Here is a 21,828-nt window from a genome sequence, read left to right as displayed (position 1 = left end):
TGATAAGATACAGTTTATTTACACAAACAAATTTTTGTGTAAACTACCTTAAAGTTGGCAAACTTGATTTAGATTGATTTGGATTTTGACACTCAACAACCTTAAAATGATGACAATATTAGTGTTATGTGATACGAAATAATATATGTTTTGTAAGTTTAACAGTGGGATTTGGTAGTCTTTATTCATGCTTAAATGTGAAGAATAGTTATTTATGTGACGCGCTTATGGTTGGTTCATAGACGAAGAATAAGGAATAACGCTTAAGAATAATGCTTAAGATAAAAAGTTCAACTTACGGACTAGCATGTAACCGTTCAAGAAAACAGAATAAGGAATAAGGTGTAAAGGATAGCTAGCAAAGTTGGTTAACTTTTATCTTTAGCCTTAAGCGTTAAGACTTATTCTGTTCGCGCATGCGCTTACAGTTTTACATTTAGAAGTTGATTAATCTTAGTTCTCACGCAAACCTATCACAGTAAATTAACATCAAAATAGACTACGGAAAACTGATAGAATTAGTTGAAACCTATTAACATTTGTATAATAAAAACCATGAGTTAAATAAAAATGACAGATATAATCGATGTATGAACGCCAATAAAGTGTTAATCCTTACGCCTTACGCTTTAAGCTTTGAACTTTAAGCGTTATTCTTCGTCTATGAACCAACCATTAGTAAATTAATCTTTACGGGCGCGCTGGCACTTGTGAGGCGAGTGACGTAAGGGACGAGTCTTCATAAGCCAGTAAGCCCAGTAAAGATTAATTGCTAAGCGAGTTGCATACAAACTTTTACTTCCACCTTCAACCATTAAACATCGTCCTTTAATTGCTATTTATGTTTATAAAAATTTTGTAATGAAAGGCGGTGGGGCAATTATACCTACGTCGTCATGGTGTTGAGATAAACTACAAAAATACTGTCAGAAGTTTTGTGAAAATTGTTGCAAAAAGAAAGAATGGTTTTAATGCCCGATGAAGACTTTGAAGGCGATTTTCTCGAAGACCAAGAAAATAATCACGGAATTACTAACGCTCCAAATGCGGTTCTCTACTGATTCGATCCCAAGAGCGGTATGAAAATGACTTTCCAAAAACGGATCAATATGCATTATTAACATATGTAATTGCAACAATTGATAGTTAAATTTGTTTGTGTTTATAATAAACTTTTTCGAAAATTATTTAATTAGTTTTGATTAATTATTTTTGATGAGCATCGTAAAATATTACAGGTCTCTTCTACGAGCCTGTAAATTATTACAGGGCTCTACCCGTAACTACTCAGTTACCACAAATGCCTGTAAACTGTCATTTACTTTGAAGGTGAAAATAAATGTGTTTACTCTTCCCCCCTCACTACTTAGTTATTAGTTTTTGTTGTTGTTTGTTTTTTGTAAAAGTATACTATTCGCGTGTAATGGCACCCGAATGGTTGCAGCAAGTCCTCGTGCGTAATAGTCACCATTGCACGCTAGTTCAATAATGTATTGTCGCACGTTTATAGGATAATTGCATTGTTGACATCCAAGAGCACTTTCAGACCGTTTTCGTGAAACGTTCAGTTTTCTTCTCTTTTAAGCCGAGGATCGAAGTCTTCGTGAATGAATCAATGAAGGGAATATCTCAACATTTATTCTAATTATTAACATACCTTTGAAATACAGTTAATAACAATATGGACTTATTTTGTAGTACAGATGTACAACTTGACAAATGTGTTAAGTTTGCTTAATTTTATTAAGCCAATTGTAAGTATCACACTATAGCTATTACTATAGTATATATATAGTATATACTATCTAGTACTTTGGCGATACACGCTAGATGGTTAATTTTGAGTCTGTTTCTCACAAAAATCGTCTAAAATTGTGATTACCGAATAAGATCCTTTTCCACTCACCATTACATTTCTAATCATGATAAATGATAATGTCTGCTTTCCAATCAGTGGAAATAAAGATTACAGATAACCACTAATACAAAAAATTAACATAGCAATTAACACGCAAAAACATTATTAATAAATGTATAGAAGGATCAGATAATAAGAGAGTTACCAAACATAGATAACGCTGAAATAAATCTGAGTTCCTTCTAAAATGAGAGTTACTATTATTTCAAGTCCAACTACTCATTGTTCAAGATAATTATGTCCCTAGCAAGTACACTTCTGTTCACGGAAAAAGCATACAAGTCTTGAGAGAGATTTTTGCGATTTTTTGGTTGTGTAAATTTACTTGATGTTTGTTTCCATGTTTACCCATACCTATTAAGTTATCAGGTAAGAATTTACAAATAAATTTTGATTATACCAGACTTAAAAGAACCAACAATAAACCTTGAAAATAAAGAATAATGTTGATAACAGTAACATTAGAGGGGACATGAAGTACACTTTTACTGACTGAAATCGAATTATTTCAATTACCTGCCACTGACATTGACAGTGAAATCAGGTATTGGCAAATCTGATTTACACAAGTAAAATGTAAGTGTATGCTTTTTCACTGAACAGAAGTGTACTAGGATGTATTTGAGATCATTCTAAAATTGATATATAAATCTGAGAAATGTTTGCAACTGTTGAAACAAAATTAGGAAATTACGTTATTTAACATATTCGTTTCTCTTAGTAGCAACTTCCTAGGGTGGGCGGGCCTTTGTAGGCATTTCAACGCCTTTACTGACACAGTGGAAGGGAATTAGGATGGGTGAAGGAAAGAATAAAGGTAGTTACCGCGGGGTAGAGATACTGACCCAGCATAATTATTTATATGTGATGTGCGCTCCCATTTGTGAATATCAAGATAAATGCTGTGGAAAAACCCCGGAAAGAACCCACATCTGGTCAGGCCGCCTAGGATTTGAACCCCGAACCTGCCGAATGCAATATAAACTGGCCACGTGATTGGCCAAATTGCTCAACACAACGGTGTTGCAATCATTCTAAATTCATCAAATTTGAACCATTGCAGTGGCTTGGTTCTATGGTTAGACGATCTCAAAGCACAAATCGACAGTTTTCATTATAAAACATTATGTGTTTTGAAAACGATCTGTTTTACATTGTATCCGATTGTTTCAAAATCTCAGGATAGTTTATGTTAAGTCTTAATTAATTAAAAATAAAAGTATATCGGGTGGATTACATTAGATTGAAATTTTCCCCTAGAAAATCGATAAAAAATTGATTACTTTACATTACAATAAAAAAAGACAATGTAAATGACTTGTAAACCACCCGACACGAAATCTGTTACACACTTAAGAACTATAAAACCATTAAACTAATTTTTGTATATAACCTTTTAGAAGTTAATGGTTTCATCACGTGTTAATATGTGTAACTAAACTAAAACATTATTGTAATGCAGTAGATCATGGTGACAGTCACTGTTAAAATAAACGGAGTTGATACTTTGTTTGCTGAAAATATAATAATATTAGAAATACATTTTTTCAGATATCTATCTTTATAGTTACCTTTACTGTCGGCACTGTTCTGTTTCTGCATCATTGAAATGTGTTTATTACTCCTGTGGCCTCCTTCACATTCATCTGTAATCATCATTATAAACCATAATTACAAAAAGACAATAATTTGGCAAACATCACTTACAATATTGTATGTACCAATTAACAACTTTTGAGGTTTTAGCTACAACTTCGTGAAGAGAACTATTAGCATTGTATCTTTCAATAATGCTGTCGTCTTCTATTAACAGTATTTCGCTATTTGTGCTAATAATCTCGTAGTTGTACAATTTTGCGGTGCTTGTAAAGGTAACTTCATGTAGTAGTGGTACTGGTTTCGTAGCAACATGAACTGACAGATTAATATCTTCTCCATTTGCAGGTAGAATGATTGCAAATGCGACAAAATTTGTGGAAGAGAAACTTACATAGTTACCTTCAAAAACTGCAAAAAAAAAAATTATCTTCAAATTTTAGAAGGAGGCATCGAGTCCGGATTTGTTTTTTGCTACAGATATTTTTATTAAGTGATGGTAAGTCGTTTGAAAGTTCTGTTTCTTATATTATCATTTATTTTTTACAAGACACTCACGTCAAAATTACAGATAAGAGACTGAAATTAAGTAATGAAACAAGGAAGAATGAAGTTACAACAGAACGCAATTTCCCCGGCGACCGCCCATCGAAACACTGATCACGCCGGACGTTGCTGAACTTCATTGACGAATGATAATATACTTGGGCCAACCAACAGATATAGGAATAAAACCGCCCCCTAGTGCCCGCGTATTTTAAATAGCAGCTTCCAATTGGCTTATTCAAAACGTGCGCAGATTTTCGAAAGCCTGATGTACATCCACAAAAATCACTTGACTGCATCCGGCATCTCATTCGTTTTAGCCTCGCCTTGGGAGTTTGACCACGTGTTTACGTTTGTTTGTTTTCCTTAGCATTTTTCGATTTGTATTACAAAATAGTTTTTTTTCAAGACTTATAAGAATGACAAATGGCAAAGAACCTGCTTCATTGTGAAACAGGCTTCGGCGTATATCGTTCTACGCAACTAGACCACATCCCTTTTTTTTTATTACTATATCTGTTGGTTGGCCCAAGTATAGTGCTTTCATGGTGGTTAAAAAAGACAAGCTGAAATAACTTTCATGCAAAATTATTATATTACTGCATTTTTTCAAAGCTAGTTCAAAATCAACCAATTTTTTAACTACTTTGTTTTCTCATGATAATATTTTAAGAGTAATACAATTATTTAATGTGAAAGAGCTTATATTAATAACATAATTACATAAACATTTTTGTTTTATAATACAAAAATTTCCGATAATATTGCGGAATCTGGTAAAGTGCCCCGAATGCTTGCAATTATTTTACACCTTTCACTGTATCCTCATTAAGCTTTTCTTTTAACTACTAACAGTGTTGGTGCTTGCTTACATAAAAAAATATTTTCTACTGGAAAACGAAATCATTTAAAAAATATCTGTTTCTTAGAATATTGAATCTAACAAATAGATATAACATTATTACAGATTGAGAATAATCTAAAATCGTTACAAATAAGTTGCTTCAATATTTTAAAAGAATAAAGAATTACTATTGTTTCTATAGACATTTGGTATATGACAATTTTTTTTGAGTTAATTCTTTTTGAAAATTGATAGAAACAGAACAGTATTTAAGAATCATTGCAAAATAATTGTTAATAAACTACTATTTCTTACCATTTTTTTCAGTAAAGTTATTATTTTTGACACATATTATCTTCCCATTTTCTGAATCCACTCTTGATAAGAAATATCCAAAGAGAAGGAAAAACAGCAATCGACTTTTTCTAAATATGCCCATGGCCTAAACTAAACTAAAAGAAACAAATGTTACTATTTCACTGGAATAAGAGCGATTAAAGCATAGAAAAATAAGTTGCTCTACTATGGAGCAAATGCGTTGAATATTCATTTTATAATTATGTATGTAATTATAAACAATGACAATTATTAAAACTGACTTTTATTGGTAGATTTGTTAAAAATAAATACCTTATGAGAAGTACCAAATTAATATAAGTGAGGATGGATTTTTCAATATTTTTGGAAAGAAAACTTATGAACGATTTACTACGCAGTAATTGTAGTGAGCAATAAATTCAGCACTTGTCAAAGTATTAGAGATAACATATCAATATTTCATATCAGTTTTCTATTTGACTTAATATTATATCTGTTTGAAGACACCTTACCAAAACGTCATTAACAGAAGAAAACGTTGAATGAGAAAATATCTTCTATTTCAGTGGAGGAAATTATAGTCCTAAGCGGTAACAAACTTTTTAAACTAACATAAATCCACCGATAACGGAACACAGTCAAATCAAATATGGCGATACAGCAACTATTTCGCTATATCAATTAAGCACACTGAAGTTATTTGAGATTGATTCCATCTATTGATGTATTTCAAAACGTCAATTTTATCTGTACGCATTCTACTTTATCCATTTTTATAAATGTTGAGCACCAAAACGTCAGAGGTCGACACAGAAATTTACTCTTCTTGCTTTGCGTTTCCTAAATCCGAAGAAAGTTGTTGCTAAGTTTTCTATTTCATAATTAAGTACGTTCAACTAAAAACAAGGACACTCAAATACGCCTTGGTAACATGAAGCTGGATCTTGAAAAATATAGTCCTCTAGAAATTTTTGGAATCATTTTTGATCATGAAATCACAGGTTAAGTGACATTGCAAATAAACATTTTTGCGCGATTGTACTCTATTTGCTTGTTTACCACGTCTGTTTCCAAGACGGTAAGCTCTGTTTACTCGTTGCTAACGGTAAACTCGACGGTAAGTAATTTTTGGTGTTCTAGAACGGTAAGTAAAGTTTATTCAAAATTAATCGATTATTATAATAATTTTTATGTAGACAGAAGTTGAAGACAAGATGTGGGGGCACTTTCTGGAAACTCATAAAGCTCCTGTAGTCGGCTTTCCTTGGCGCTGCAATGAAATAGTATTAGCAAACTTGCCGCGACATTGGGATTGTCAAAATTTTCATACCCCGCATTTTCCTTGTCTTCTTGATTAGGTACACATTGAGGTTGTTGGTTTCGAAAATTCTTCATTTATGTAGACAAAAATTGAACACAAGATGTTAGCACTTTCTGGAAACTGACACGGCTCTTGTAGTCGGCTTTCCTTGGCGCTGCAACGAAATAGCATTAGCAAACTTGCCGCGACATTGGCATTGTCAAAATTTTCATACCCCGCATTTTCCTTGTCTTCTTGATTACACATTGAGATCGTTGGTTTCGAAAATTCTTCATTTATGTAGACGGAAGTTGAAGACAAGTTGTTAGCACTTTCTGGAAACTCACACGGCTCTTGTAGTCGGCCTAGAGTCCGCACACTTTAAGGAGAACACGTTGAGTCATCCAAATCGGTACGTGAAGTTTTGTCCAGTGGCGTATCACTTGCGTTCAGAAATGGGGGCATACGTTTTTATTTGAATGATTGTGATACCGCTTTTATCAATACTAACCTCGCTCAAATAAAGAAATAAAAATTATTTTGTTCTGAAAGGAACTGATTTTAATGCAATAGAAAACAACCCTGAAATCACGAAACAACGAAACGAACACTGGCAAAGCAGATCACGAATGAACGTACGCCTCTGACGCCGCATGGCGTAAGCAGTTCTACCTTCCCACCCTAGAAATCGAAAAATGGACTCGACCAACGTAGTTGCGTCCCCCGCGCAATTTTATTGGTGTGTTCTCCTTAAAGTGTTGGCACTCTACCTTGCCACTGCAACGAAACAATTTTAGTAACAGACTTGCCGCAACATTAGAATTGTCAAAATGTTCATACCCCGGATTTTCCTTGTCTTCTTAATTACACGTTGCGGTCGTTAGTTTCAAAGATTCTTTATTTGTGACGCACCTCACATTCAAAGTTTCTTCTATAACATCCACTTCGTTTTCGGAATCACTAATATCACTCATTTTACTGCTTGTTTTTCAACACAACTGGCGATATTTGCGCATAAAAACTGCAATGGCGGTAGTTGTTTGCAGATTGCCTTAGAAACGAGATACAAAAATCGACATTGTGGCAACACGATGTGAAGGGTATAAACACGTATCGCATTGGGCCTATTCTAGATGTGAATGTTTTGTAATAAATATTCAATCGCGCAAAATCGCGCAAATCTCATAAGCATCACGAACGTTAATGAGTAATGACAATGTACCGATCTCAGACAATTTTGGAGTCGTCGCAAGCTCCTCCTCCAAACAATTGTCTTCGATCGGTACATTGTCATTACCGTTCTTTATACTTAATATACTACGAGTATAAATACACAGAGCCACAAAAACGTGTAAGAATACTGTGAATGGAAACGCGATTACAACGTGCGATCGAATAAAAAAAATCGAGTTACCTGAATTGTATAGTGTTCCCATTTCTAATTTGGTTTTACTACCAGCCCTGTTGTGAGGGAGTTAAATACCCCCACAATAGGCAACTACCGCCATAAATCATAGGACTGTAAAAGAAGGTCTGTTGTCTGACCAGGCTACAATATCTTCACGTCTATTGCCAAAACCATCGTCTTTCTGCCCAGCTAGCTTTTACGGAGCTGCAGTCTTATTTTGGTTGAGCGAGAGGAGAGGAAAAAAAGAAACGCACAAGTTGAAGGCTTGAAAAAAAATTGCCGAGTCTTGGCCGGCGTCGACTATTTATCGGAAAGTTGGGTGAAAGTGCGACGCGAACGGAGCCCTCTTATTGGTCGGCCAATGAGAGAGCAGAATGCGAAAAACAAGACCGGGACGCGGACATCGCCCGGTGACAGTTTTAAGAATAAGGAAGAGTGAAAGTGAAGTTAATTGTTTATTTCAACTAAGTGTTTTCAGATATATGCTCCGTATTGGGAATTCCATGGTATCTCCACTTCAAATATTGATTCCAAAGAGATTTTCTCTTTACTACCACAAATACAATAATTCCTATCAGTAGTAAGATAACTCCAAATGTTACTGAAACAACAAAAAGCAATCCCATTAGAATTAGATACAAATTAAAGATAAATAATGTAAGAAATAATGGCTCCAGAAACAATTACAAGAAAACAGTTTTAGTGAAGAATAAAATCTAACTTACTTCCAATAATCTTGCCGATATTGGCACTTCCTGGACATTCTCCTGTTATGTTGTTGCAATTTTCACATTCCTTTTTACAAGTTTTATTGCACGACAATCCCCAGTGCCCTTTTTCACATTCTACGACAATTATTTATTACACTTAAAATCTCCACAGAATCAACAACAAAGTAAAAAGACGTCAAAAATGATATTAAAGAGACATTTCGGTAGCACTGTGTGCAGTGATAAAAACACTAAGTTAGTACTCACCCGAGTCACATTCTGATCCCTTATAGCCCCAGGCACATTCACATTTTGATTCAAGACAAATTTTATATTTTTGACAGTATTGCTCATCCACGCCTAGAATATCTTTACAACTGATCATGCAATCGTTTCCGAATTTCCCAGGTTCACAAGAAAATCCATCATTCCGGGTTTGGTTTTCCTTATTTATATTGTTTTCATCCCGACGTTGAGGATTTAAATCCCGGCATAGTATTGTGGAATTGTTTGCATCAATCGAAACATTTTCCCTGTAGACAGCTACGTAAAAAATACTTAAATAGTAACCAAAGGGACGTTTAGTGAAGTATAGTGCGATTCAATGGAGATGAGTCTGTCGGCGTGGCTAATTTGTGGGTCCAATGACGTACTATCGGTGGACATTAAAAGCTGGGACATCCAAAATTTGCTCATTGTGTCTCAGACTTTTGAATTGTCACTCAAAATTAAAATTGTCATTAAAGAACTGAACTTTAACTTGATGTTTTTGACAATATGTCATAATTTTCATAACCTTATTTGTAAAAAGCCAAATTTACACAATGTATATTTTTCAATTTTGACTTTATACAAATTTGATGTTTGTCCCAGTTTTTTATGTCCACCGATAGTACGTGACATTGCAGCCCTCCAGACGTTTTTACTTCGAAAATTATGATGGGGAATTTAATACACAATTTAAAAATACTAAAAGACACGTCAACACTACACACGGCTGTCTTTACAGTTGACCACAGACAATTAACAAAACACAAAACCAAATGTGAAGACAGAGCCAAGCTGCAGTTTGCGACTCTAGTTACTTGTACGCTCCACTGATAGATACCAATTTCCCTTATTCTCAATTTGTACTCTTCCACGTCCACGAAGCATCTTTGTGACAGGCTCATCACTAACGAATCGAACTGTAGAACCTACTAAGAAAAGTAGTTAAAATTTACCTTTATTGGCTATAATCTCTGGACACTCCTCGATATAAATTCCCCAATAACCGTCTTCATTACCGCTAGTCTTCGCTTTCACCAAGCTGATTTTGGTTTCCTCCTTGGGTGTAATATCAATCCTGTCAGTTTGCCAAGAATTGAAACCGTTTTCGAACCGAAACGTATATGTTAGATTAAATTCTGGTATTACCAAGCTGCATTTTTCACATAGATATATATAAACCATTAAACATTCTTTTGTAATGGGTGGAATGGCAAGAGTAGTTGGTGTTTCGTTTGTAACTGTACTCGTATTTGACCATCTAAACTGATCTGAATACCTAAGAGTTGTAAGGCATCATGGACAATTATATTGTCAAAATACTTACATTCGTAAAATTTCCAGTACGATTCCTTGGCTCTTTTAAAGGCTATTGCGTTTGGTTCAAAACCAATCACTTTGTCAAAAACAGCTTTACCATTTTGTAATACGAGCACGTTCTGGTTTACAATTACAAGAGTAAAATGAGTCCAGCGTTGCTCAGTGATACTTAAATTAAATCTACGCTGGTGTGTTGGATTCGTTAGGAGTAATTCAATTTCACCTGACGAATATATTGAGAATGACTGAGAGTTTACAATTTTTCCCACTTTGCTCTTGTCAATCTGAAAACCTGAAATGCGGTGCAATTTTTTGTGTATTCATTTGAGCGTAGTCTCAAGAGTACAGTTCATCCATTTTCAATATACATTACTGTTTAAATTATATTTGAAAAAAATACGATTAACTAGCGATATCATGGAAACCACAGGCAGAGTTATAAAGAAAAAATGCCTCACTTTAGAGACCAAACAAAGTGATTTTTTTTTATTTGGAAAGTAAATGGTCAAAATTTGGGGAACATCCTAGTTTACCGAATAGTTGGGGAGCTTTTTGCCGTAAGTCCACTTTTAATTTAAATTGATGTACTTATTTAAAATATTAGCTTCAATCTCTAAGACATCTGAAGAGTCTGAGCACTATTCATTTTTAATGTTTTATGCTTCCACTCAGGACGTTAAAATCTGTTTACGTTAATTAAGGTACACCTACTTACTGGTTTCAATACATTCAATGCCGGTATACATATAATAGGTATTGTAACGGTCCGAATAGGTTCGATAAATTAAGAATTTTAATTTTAAAATAATTTCAAGGAAATATTTTAAATACCGTCCATTTGCGACGGAAATGCTGGTCAGTTGTAAATTTTATTGAAGCCGTGTCGGCACCACATTCCTCAAGTGAAATCTGCCAACCTTTCTTTGAAAAAGCAGGTACACGTCCTGTCCGAACACAACACAAAGATAACAGTTTTTACGGGAAAAGAAACATTGCAAAATTTACTCGTTCGATAATATCGTAGAAAATAACTAGAATCGTTTGCACTTTTAGTTAGAAAAGTAACAAAGCAAAGTAGAAAGGGAGTCGGTAGAAAACACAGAGGACCGGGTAACGGTAAAGCCAGGTAGTCGTAGAAATCAGACGTGTGAGTGAGAGAGAGAGAATGAAATTTACGAAGTAATTATTAATTAGAACGGTTTTGGGGAATCAAACCAATGTAGAACAATTTTTAGAAGTAGCAGGCCAATGGAATTTAGTTGCATGACATGACAATTACGTAACAACGTTTCAAGCCCAATTTAGGTTTCAAAATAAGGTTAATTTGTTCTATTTTAATTCTGTTTGTTTCATTTTAATTCTGTTTAATTCTTGGTGCTGATTTTTATTACTGTATAGAGTCGATAATTCAGTGTTCCTGTTTAATTCTATTTGTTCCATTTTTAATTGTGTTTGTTTCTTGATGTTGAGGTTTATTATTGTATAGGGTCAGTAATATAGTGTTCTTTTTCAGAGTTCTAATTCAACAACAAATTATGTACATACGGTCTGGTCCTAACAAAAGTCTAAATTTAAACATTTAAATTAATGGTGGAAAACGGAAACTGTAATTTCAAAAGTTCTAGAGATATCGAAAGGATGTCGCGGTCGGCGTAAAGTAGAACCGAGCTGATTGGTCACTTTGGTCAAGTAGGGGTTGCGAAAGTAGGGTGCGCCAGAAATGATAAAACCGATTGCGGGACGGGAAACAGGGCTTTTTTGATTCACTCGGGGTTTGATCTCCAAAGTAGCCGGAGGTACGTTCAGTACTTCCAGCAGCCATTTTGTGACCACGTTCTTTAGATTCACAAGGTAAATTATTTCTCTAATTCTTGTACATTATTTGCAGTCGCGATTTAATTAGTCAAACAGCATTTAGTTCTTTATCGTTCTAAAGTAAAGATTATATTATTTTCTTTGAGCTTTTGATGACCACGTGACTCTTTAGAATCTTATATTAATTTCTTTATCGCGAAGTATGTGATCTCCTTGCATTTACCGATTGGGGAAACGTGCTCTTGTCAAGGGGAACCAGTATGTAATTATTATAAAACATTTCCACTAATTATTTATGTCTTGGATTCTCGAGTTCGGGAAGCTACCGCCAGTGTCCGTCGCACTCAATAAGCTGTGGTCCGGCGTAAGAGCACAAAATTAGCCGCGTCACCCCCAAGGGGGCCAGCGACCAAACTAGGCCAGCTGACACGTGAAGAGAGGTACCCTTTGGCCCTGTTAGAACCTTTTTTCCCTTTTATTTTCGACCACCGGAGTAGACCGGGGTGATCTATGAGATTCCAGGGCATCGCGTCGGGTTAAATTTAATGGGGGAAATAATTGTAATCTAATCGGATCACATAGTTCGCATCTCAAACTCGTATAATGCTGTTCGCGCCATAAACTCATATATTTGCCCAGCTTACTCATTTATTCATGAGTCAGATCTCAATTCATGGGCCGAGAGTCAAATTTCATTGGGTCAAATTTCCACCAACTTCTGTTATTAAATTCATTTATTTATTTCTATAATTTGTTGGGACCAAACTCCACCACACGCGATTATTTGTTAAATAAAATTTAAGTGAAGCGTGCGCAATCGTTTAATTTCATCTTTGAAAACCTTCCAAAGGTACGGCCTCTCGTTAGAGCCTAATTAAACAAAATGAAAAATAAAACACAACGTAGGATCCATAAATATTTTCTTTCTCATTATTTTTGTTTCGTATTTTTCCGCAAAATTTCATCCGAGGGAATGCGGCAACCAACAATACACCAAATGAGGGAGAAAAAAAATCAGCGAGGAAAAGTCAAGGAAGTCGTAAGGTTACAGTATTAATCTGTAGATACCATATTTCAAGTAAAATATTCAATAACCTCTTAAAAATACACATAACCTAATTATTATCTGAGATATTGCATTTACAATATAAAAAAGTAGTATCCTATTACATCACAAAAGTTACTAAAATCACTAGATTTAGTAGTGTAGTATCTGTTCACGTTGGAATGAACATCAGTGGTACAAATGACCTGACCTGTTACTATTACAACTCATATGAAAGTTAATGCCAAATGTGTGCGATTTGCACCACTGATGTTCAATCCAACGTGAACAGGATATATATTGAAAATGGATGAACTGTAGAGCATAATTTCAGGGCAAAAATGTTACTGCTTAAAGGATATATTTCAAATTTTACGTGCACTAGGCACTACTTTGTCTACCTAGAATTTAGTGATAATCATGTCAACCAATCTCTCGCTGGACAAACTATATAGGTACTAAGAAAACTTTACCTTCCCATCTCTTGTCTATGACAGGACCAATGATCTCACTTTCATTTTTGATAGTCCAGTTGTCCTTATCCCAGCCTGCTAGGTGTAAAAAATTTGTTGAACTGTTGTGTTTTCCAACAAACGGTGGATCTAAATAAATCGGTGAATCGATGTTACTGAGACAAATTACTTCATTGCGCTTTCGTAAGGAGATGATGTCTCCCGAAAGTAGCGGAATAATAATGGATAAAACTAATAACAGGAAGGTTATCATTGTAATCTGAAATAAAAAAAAAAGAGAATGTACACCAGAAATAAGCATAGAGTACAAAATGCACAAGCAAAGTGCATTGAGAATGCAGCAACAGAATATCATAAAATTAAATAAAGTTTGTACCTAAATAAACTAGGCAAAAGTTAAAACATTTTTCCTTTTTTGAATTTTTTATAACTACAGTTTATAATTTGTAATGAAATGTGTCAGAAATATATAAATATACACTTAATGTAATGTTTCAAGTACCTCCAACATTTTCAATTTATCTAATCTTCAAGAATACGTGGGAGGATTGGGGCAATTATTTTGGTTTCCAACAAAAATTGTGGAATTCCCTATTAATTTTTGCTTAGTTTAATTTAATATTAGTAACTTTTTTACAATTGGGTTGGTAGCGCTTTCCGCGCCGATTACTAGATTATTAAAATTTAAAGCCTGGCTGGTTTCGGTTCATTCTTGGTTCATAATTGTTTCTGTTATTTTTCTGACAAAACGCCCAATTTGTTTAAAGTAAATTGTCGTTTCTTTCTGTCTTGCGTTATTTAATCTTACAAAGCAATTTGCCTTAGTAGCAAAGTAAAAAACATCGCGGTGCCGGAAAACCGTTTTCCCGCATTTCGAGGATAACCAGAAAATACCGATTTTAAGGCTGCAATTACAAAATTAGTTATTTACCTAACGTGTGTGGGAAGAAAAATTTCCCGTGCGCTGGTGCGTTTTTCGTATCATTGACTTTGAATTTGGAAAGAGAATATTATCAGCCCAATGGATATTGTTACATTTTAAAAATTTCTCCACATCATCAATTTGAACGGTCGGCGCGTTTTCCCCCAACGGCTCTTTCGCGCGATTCCAAATGAAATTTTTTTTGCGATACGACCCATGGTACGCCACGTTATTTCCGAATACAGGAGCCGTAGGGTCAATTAGTGAATGCTGGTGCGGTTCGAATAGAGGTGCCGTTTCTTGAACTGGCCAGGCCTGTTAAAAATCCCGCACGTCCAGGGACGGTTCACAGGACAAATTGGGAGCGAGAGCAGCAATTTGACTTTGATAGACCTATTTCCAACTGGCACACCGCACGCGAGATTCTGTAGACCTCAAACACCCGCCGGTGACCAGGGACGAGTCCCGTTCCTTCCAGCGCAGAGGAAGCAACCCGCAGGAGGATTTGAGTGAATCACATTGTCTGACAAGGTTTTCCTATTTTTTTACTCGTTATCAGCGGCTTTATCGGGTTTGGACACTCTGCTACGATAAGACCGGCTGTATTTTCGTAATTGTAATTTTTGCATTTCTTTTGAATTTCGTCTCTGTCATTTTCATTATTGTACACTCATTGAGCTAGTTTTAATTTCTTAATATAGCAGGACTTCTTGGTTTCCAAGATTTCAGTTGTATCTCTATACGCTCGATAAATGTACAAATATGTAATTGCATAAAAGTCAACCAGAACAGATTTAATATCGACAGAACTTAGATAGATTAGCAAATCGTAACAATATACCAGAATTCAATTCTCTTTGAATTATTTCCAGGAAACGCTACGCGACAAGGTTATGTTTGTTTAAATAATGTTTGTAAATTGTCGCCGCTTTTAACCCAGGAAATCTTTAACTTGGCAGTCTTAGTTATAATTAAAAATAGAGCTAAAACTTATTTGCGAACTTGCTGAAACCAGATCATTACGTAATTTTGTGGATGAAGAAATGTTTTCCAAAAAGAACTTTCACTGTCACTCTATCGATCACCCACTAAACTAAACTAAGATTGATAAGATACAATTTGGTTTAGCTATCTTATCACACAAACAAATTTTATCTTAAAGTGGTCCAAAATCGCGCCTTGGCATATCTCCATAGAAACGGTTAAACTGGCTTTCTTCTGGGCGGAGTAGAAATACTGTCCCAGGAATTGAAGTGTCCACAGGCGGCTCGACCGAGCCAAATGTAAGGTCATTTGAAGTATTATTGAATAATTAAATTCCGGTTCTATTGTGGTGTAAACGAGTCGCCCCGTGTGGGCGTGTCCATCCTTTCAGATGCCAAAATCATAAACAGCGCAAGATGGATGTTCAGTTTTAAAAAGTAAACAGTTGTGAGTTGCAATCGTTTGCTATTCACGTTTTGATAATCTATCTATCTATCTGTAAGCTTAAGATTTAAAGGGAAAAAACAATAACAATAACACATGATAGGGAATTCCCGCTCCGAACTAGCGCGATCACGCTGCGCGCGCCAAAAGCGACGTCAAGAACGCAACCAAACATACACTCGCGGGGCTCGACAGTAATATTTTTTGACAAATTTGGCTTTCCAGCTAATAATAAAATAATGCTGTTGGTTTTCACGAAAATAAAAATCCCTTTTACTTTTCTTGTCTATTACTCCTTAAGTTGCATAGCTTATATCAATTTTAGAATATCAAGAGACCGGAAAAAAATAATAGGATATTCGAATGGTTTGTAATGGCAACCAGTGAGAAATCAAAATAGTGCTATGCTACAATGCAAGATACATTTGTCATAATTATAGTATTCTATTCCCGTGTAATAGCACGGAATAGAATTGTTGCAGAAGTTCTCGTGCGTAATAGCTACCATTGCACGCTCATTGAATAATATGTTATTACATAACTGCATTGTTAACGTCCATGACTACCGTTAGAGCATCTTCGCGGTACGTTCGGTTTTCTTCTCTTTTACGTCGAGGATCGAGGTCTTCGTATGAATAACAATGAAGAGATATTTTAAAATTTATTCAAATTAATAAACCACTTTTGAAATACAATACAATACAATACAATATGGACTTATTTTACACCATTTAACAATTGTGTTAAGATTATTTAATTTTATTAATGCCAATTGTACCTAAGTATCACGCTATCGGTAATACCACTTTGGCATTACACGCTAAGGTGGTTAATTCTTCAGATAAAAGCTTTTCAACAATGAACAATCTTTTGACGCTGTTTCTCAGCAAAATCGTCTAAAATTGTAATTGTCAAATAAGATTTTTTTCCACTCACAATTACGTGACTAATTAGGATATGTATTACCAATGGTTGTGATACATGTTATCAATGGTTCATACATGTATATACTCGTGTATACAAGGTGATTCATATAGTATCATACAAACTTTAACCGCTGGTAGATTCCGACCCCTAGATACTCTTACAAAAATGTTTAGTTCCTAACGTTAAAATTGTTGACGATAAAGCATGTTGAAAAGTTTACTACCACCTTTTAATAACTGCAGATAAATGAAAATATTTTACGTTAAAACAAGCTGCCGGGGTGATCCTAAGAAATTGTTGTTAAAATGAAACTAAAGCGACCTTTAATAATACCAATGTTTTCTCTATCAACAATTGTTTGCTTCTATTATGACATTCATGACATCTGTTGTACAAAGTGGAATAAATAATTAATAAATTAGCGAAGAATGGCATTTACTAATACATACATAGTGAAAAGACCGATATGGTCATTTTTGCCAGTTTTTGATGTATGACTCAATATTTTATCGTTGAAAGCCTTTTGACATCGGAATCTGCCACTGGTTAAAATATGTATGAAACTATTCTGTATATACACAAATGGTATTGATACATTTTACCAGTAGTTGTAATAACTCGTCACAATACTTAAAATCAAGAATTATCTGTCATTAAAAAATGCGCAGAAGGATCGGATAATAAGAAAGTTACCAAACATAGGTTACTCTGAAATAAATCTCAATTCCTTCTTAAATCACAATTGCAATGATTTCAATTCCCACTATTGAGATCATTTTAAAAGTGATACGTAAATCTGAGAAATGCTAACAATTAATGAAACACATCCTCCTCCTCACATCCGGTAAGGTCCCGAACCTCCCCCATGCAATGTGAACTGGCTACGCGACTGGTCACAATGCTCAGCAAAACAGTGTTGCAATTATTCTAGATTCATCAAATTTGAACCAACCACTGCACTGGTTTCGTTCTATGGTTAGACGATCTCAAAGAACAAATCGACAGTTTTCATTATAAAACATAATGCGTTTTGAAAACGATCTGGTTTATATTGTTTCCGATCGTTTCAAAACTACTGTCTTCACATTTATTCTCTCAGGATAGTTTATGTTAAGTCTTATTAAAAATAAAAGTATATCGGGTGGATTACATTAGATTAAAGTTTTTCGCTGGAAAACTTGATTACATACTTATTTTTAAAATCACATTCCTCTGATTTCAATAATATTTGTTTCAACAAAAAAAGGCCATCTAAATGACTTGTAAACCACCCGACATGAAAACACAATTAGGAACAATAAAACCTTTAAACTAATTTTTTCGGACATACCTACATATACAGGGTGATTTTAAAATGTACGCCAATGCGAAGTAACCTATAGGAAATATGCTTTAAAACAAGGAAACCGCATTGTACGTTATATAAAATATGATATTTAGGGTGTATTTTTAAAATGTGCCGAAATTTTACCTACGAGTTTGTTTGACAACGTAGAAGACTAAAAGCAATAAAAAAAAATTGTAGCTCAAAAAATAAATGTCATTTTATTTTTTGACATAGAATTTTTTAAACATTTTTTCCGAGTTCTACATGAAGCCAGTAGCTCGTGATTAAAATATCTGCACAACTTTCAAAATCATTCTGTATGTAAAATCTTAGACGGTAACGGTTTTATTATTCCCACGTATTAATCTACGTAACTAAACTAAAACATTATTCTAATGCAGTAGATCACCGTTACAGTCACTGTTAAAATAAACGGTGATGATACTTTATTTCCTGAAAATATAAATAATAATAGAAATATGTACACTATTTTCAGAAATCTATCTCTATAATTACCTTTATTGTCGACATTTAAATATGTTTGTTACTCCTGTGGTCTCCTTGACATTCATCTGTAATCATCATTATGAACCATAATTACAAAAAGACAAAATTTTGGCAAACATCACTTACAATATTGAATGTACCAATTAACAACTTTTAAAGTTTTAGCTACAACTTCGTGAAGAGAACCATTAGCATTGTATCTTTTAATAATGATGTCGTTTTCTATTACCAGTATTTCGCTATTTGTGCTAATAATCTCGTAGTTGTACAATTTTGCGGTGCTTGTAAAGGTAACTTCATGTAGTAGTGGTACTGGTTTCGTAGCAACATAAACTGACAGATTAATATCTTCTTCATTTGCAGGTAGAATGATTGAAAATGAGACGAAATTTGTGGAAGAGAAACTTACATACTCACTTTCAAAAACTGCAAAAAAAAAACAATTAATTTTATCTTCAAATTGTACAAGGGGGCATCGCGTCCGGATTTGTTTTTTGTTACAGATAAGTGGTGATAATTCCTTTGAAAGTTCTGTTTCTTATAATATTATTTACTTTGCTATACGCCCACTTTTTACAAGACATTCACGTCAAAATTTGTTTTTGAATTTGTTTTTGTCCAAATCACATTACGGATAAGAGACTGAAATTAGTACCGGCGGCGGCGACCACCCGTCGAAACACTGACCACGCCAGACGTTGCTGAACTTCATTGATTTTCGTAGTAGTTATGAAAAGACAAGCTGAGATAACTTTCATGCAAAATTATTATATTACTGTATTTTTTCAAAGTTAGTTCAAAATCAGCCAATTTTTGAACTACTTTGTTTTCTCATGATAATATTTTAACAGTAACACAATTATTTTACATCTTTCATTGTATCCTCATTAGGCTTTTCTTTTAATTACTAGCAGTGTCGGTGCTTGCTTACATAAAAAATATTTTCCACTCGAAAACGAAATCATTTAAAAAATATCAATTTCATAGAATATTGAATCTAACAGATAGATATAGATATTACAGATTGAGAATAATCTGAAAGCGTTACAGATAAGTTGCTTCAATATTTTAAAAGAATAAAGAATTACTACTGTTTCTATAGACATTTGGTACATGACAACTTTTTTTAAGTTATTCTCTTTAAAAATTAATAGAAACAGAATAGTATTTAAGAATCATTGCAAAAAACTTGTTAATAAACTATTTCTTACCATTTTTTTCAGTAAAGTTATCATTTTTGACACATATTAACTTCCCATTTTCTGAATCCACTCTTGATAAGAAGTATCCAAAAAGAAGGAAAAACAGCAATAGACCTTTCCTAATTGTCCCCATCGCTTAAACTAAACTAAAAGAAACAAATTTTACTATTTCACTGGAATAAGAGCGATTAAAAGCATAGAAAAATAAGTAATAAGAATATTAATTTTATTGTACTATCCCACCTCCACCCGGCGGCACGGCAATTTTGCCGGAGTACATACACTATTACGGATATTACTATCAAGTAATAGTGCAGTGCTTATCAACATAATTACCGGCGTCTCGCCTCCGCATTTTGACTTTGTTGTGTATTATGTTCTGTGTCAATATTAAGGAACTTCCTCACGGTGTGACATGAGTATAATAATATACCTTTTTGAATTTCAACTACCAATGTGTTATCTAAATCCAGAATTTTTAAATTTTTAAAAAGAGATTGCGGTATTATTCCCGTTGCTGAAATTACAAGTGGTAAAATCGAAATTTTTTCTAAACACCAAAGATTTCTCATAGCAACGGAGAGCTCTAAATATTTATTAATTTTTGTGTTATATGTCTGTGTTATATTATGTGAACTTGGAACAGCTATATCTAAAAGATATGCTTGCTTTTGTTGTTTATTTAAAATTATAATGTCTGGTCTGTTATGCTTAATATGAATGTCAGTTAAAATTGTTCTATCAAAATATAACTTGTAACTATCATTTTCCAAACAACTTTCTGGTGTATAAGTATAATGTGGTTGTGTATTCTTTAATAAATTGAATTTAACAGCTAAATTCATGTGTATAATTTTAGCGAATATATCGTGACGTTTTTTATATTCGCTTTGAGCCAAAACGGTGCAAGAAGAAATGATGTGTTCAATTATTTCCCGCAAATCCTACATTTATCAATTATCGATTGTAAACCGCATATGTGTTTTTTATAATTTCTTGTATTTATAACACGATCTTGTATTGCAAATATAAAACCCTCCGTTTCAGGGTGAATATTTGATTTCTTAAGCCATGCATGAGAGGCCTGAACATTAACTTCTTGTTGTTCCAGTTCTTTAAAGTATCTCCCATGTAAAGACTTCTGTTTTATATTTGCTATATATTTTATAATTATGTAATTATAAACAATGGCAATGATTAAAACTGCCTTTTAATGGTAGATTTGTTAAAAATAAATACCTTATGAGAAGTACCAAATTAATATAAGTGAGGATGGATTTTTCAATATTTTTGGTAAGAAAACTTATGAACAATTTACTACGCAGTTGTCGAAGTAGATAACAGATCAATATTTCTTGCTTATCAGTTTTCTGTTTGACGCAATATTAAATTTGTTTGTTTGAAGGCAACTTACCAAAAGGTCAACAACAGACGAAAACGTTGAATGAGGAAATATCTTCTATTTCACTGGAGGAAATTATAGTCTTAAGCGGCAACAAACTTTCTAAACTAATATAAATCCACCGATAACGGAAGACAATCAAATCAAATATGGCGACACAGCTTTGGTTTAAGCAACTTTTTCGTTATATCAATTAAGCACACTCAAGTTATTGTTATCTACTGATGTATTTTGAAATGTCAATTTTATCTGTATGCATTCTATTTTATCCATTTTTATAAATGTTGAGCACCAAAACGTCAGAGGTCGACACAGAAATTTGCTCTTCTTACTTTGCGTTTACTCAATCCAAACAAAGTTGTTTCTAAGTTTTCTATTTCAAAATGAAGTACGTTTAACTAGAAACAAGGACACTGAAATACGCCTTGGTAACATGAAGCTGGATCTTTAAAAATATAGTTGTTGGTATAATTTTTCATAATGAAATCATAGAATATGTGACATTGCAAATAAACATTTTCGCGGCCCAGAACAATAATCATTATCTTATAAT

The 21,828-nt window shown here is 33.9% G+C and overlaps 1 protein-coding gene and 2 long non-coding RNA genes across 8 annotated transcripts; 1 reads left to right on the top strand and 2 right to left on the bottom strand.

Annotated features, from left to right (window-relative positions):
- The first annotated feature begins 46 nt into the window (after positions 1 to 46).
- On the top strand, positions 47 to 1,187 carry LOC138127823 (uncharacterized). The gene is made up of 2 exons (XR_011158438.1): positions 47 to 152; positions 869 to 1,187. It is a non-coding gene; the product is annotated as an uncharacterized lncRNA (long non-coding RNA).
- Positions 1,188 to 1,616: 429 nt separating this feature from the next.
- LOC138127818 (uncharacterized) lies at positions 1,617 to 15,625 on the bottom strand. 6 transcript variants are annotated; one of them, XM_069043889.1, is made up of 14 exons: positions 15,506 to 15,625; positions 13,561 to 13,819; positions 10,235 to 10,519; positions 9,864 to 10,178; positions 8,908 to 9,183; positions 8,656 to 8,775; positions 7,363 to 8,531; positions 6,758 to 7,299; positions 6,553 to 6,697; positions 5,735 to 6,492; positions 5,220 to 5,356; positions 3,626 to 3,925; positions 3,490 to 3,564; positions 1,617 to 3,432 (listed from the first exon to the last, which is right to left on the bottom strand). In XM_069043889.1, the coding sequence occupies exons 2-7, from the start codon at positions 13,811 to 13,813 to the stop codon at positions 8,395 to 8,397; spliced, it is 1,386 nt and encodes a 461-aa protein (XP_068899990.1). In that variant the 5' UTR covers positions 13,814 to 13,819; positions 15,506 to 15,625; the 3' UTR covers positions 1,617 to 3,432; positions 3,490 to 3,564; positions 3,626 to 3,925; positions 5,220 to 5,356; positions 5,735 to 6,492; positions 6,553 to 6,697; positions 6,758 to 7,299; positions 7,363 to 8,394. The 6 variants fall into 6 exon arrangements, with proteins under 6 accessions (XP_068899990.1, XP_068899988.1, XP_068899992.1 ...); XM_069043887.1 differs by having other exon boundaries at positions 6,758 to 8,531; XM_069043891.1 differs by having other exon boundaries at positions 5,220 to 5,351; positions 6,758 to 8,531.
- A 933-nt stretch (positions 15,626 to 16,558) lies between these two features.
- Positions 16,559 to 21,493, bottom strand: LOC138127821 (uncharacterized). Its single transcript, XR_011158436.1, has 5 exons — positions 21,288 to 21,493; positions 19,883 to 20,019; positions 18,798 to 19,097; positions 18,681 to 18,736; positions 16,559 to 18,617 (listed from the first exon to the last, which is right to left on the bottom strand). It is a non-coding gene; the product is annotated as an uncharacterized lncRNA (long non-coding RNA).
- Between the last annotated feature and the right edge of the window lie 335 nt (positions 21,494 to 21,828).

The sequence above is a fragment of the Tenebrio molitor genome, chromosome 4 (assembly GCF_963966145.1).
Source record: "Tenebrio molitor chromosome 4, icTenMoli1.1, whole genome shotgun sequence".
In the NCBI taxonomy this organism is placed as follows: Eukaryota; Metazoa; Arthropoda; class Insecta; order Coleoptera; family Tenebrionidae; genus Tenebrio; species Tenebrio molitor.
The sequence above is the reverse complement of the archived record's forward strand: the minus strand, read 5'-3'. Positions and strand labels throughout refer to the sequence as shown.

Coding starts and splice junctions, on each gene's coding strand:
- LOC138127818 (XM_069043887.1), bottom strand. CDS start 13,813: ATGATAACCTTCCTGTTATTAGTTTTATCCATTATTATTCCGCTACTT. Junction 8,776..8,907: donor GGGATCAGAATGTGACTCGG/GTGAGTACTAAC, acceptor TAATTGTCGTAG/AATGTGAAAAAGGGCACTGG. Junction 8,532..8,655: donor TATCGGCAAGATTATTGGAA/GTAAGTTAGATT, acceptor TTGTTGTTTCAG/TAACATTTGGAGTTATCTTA.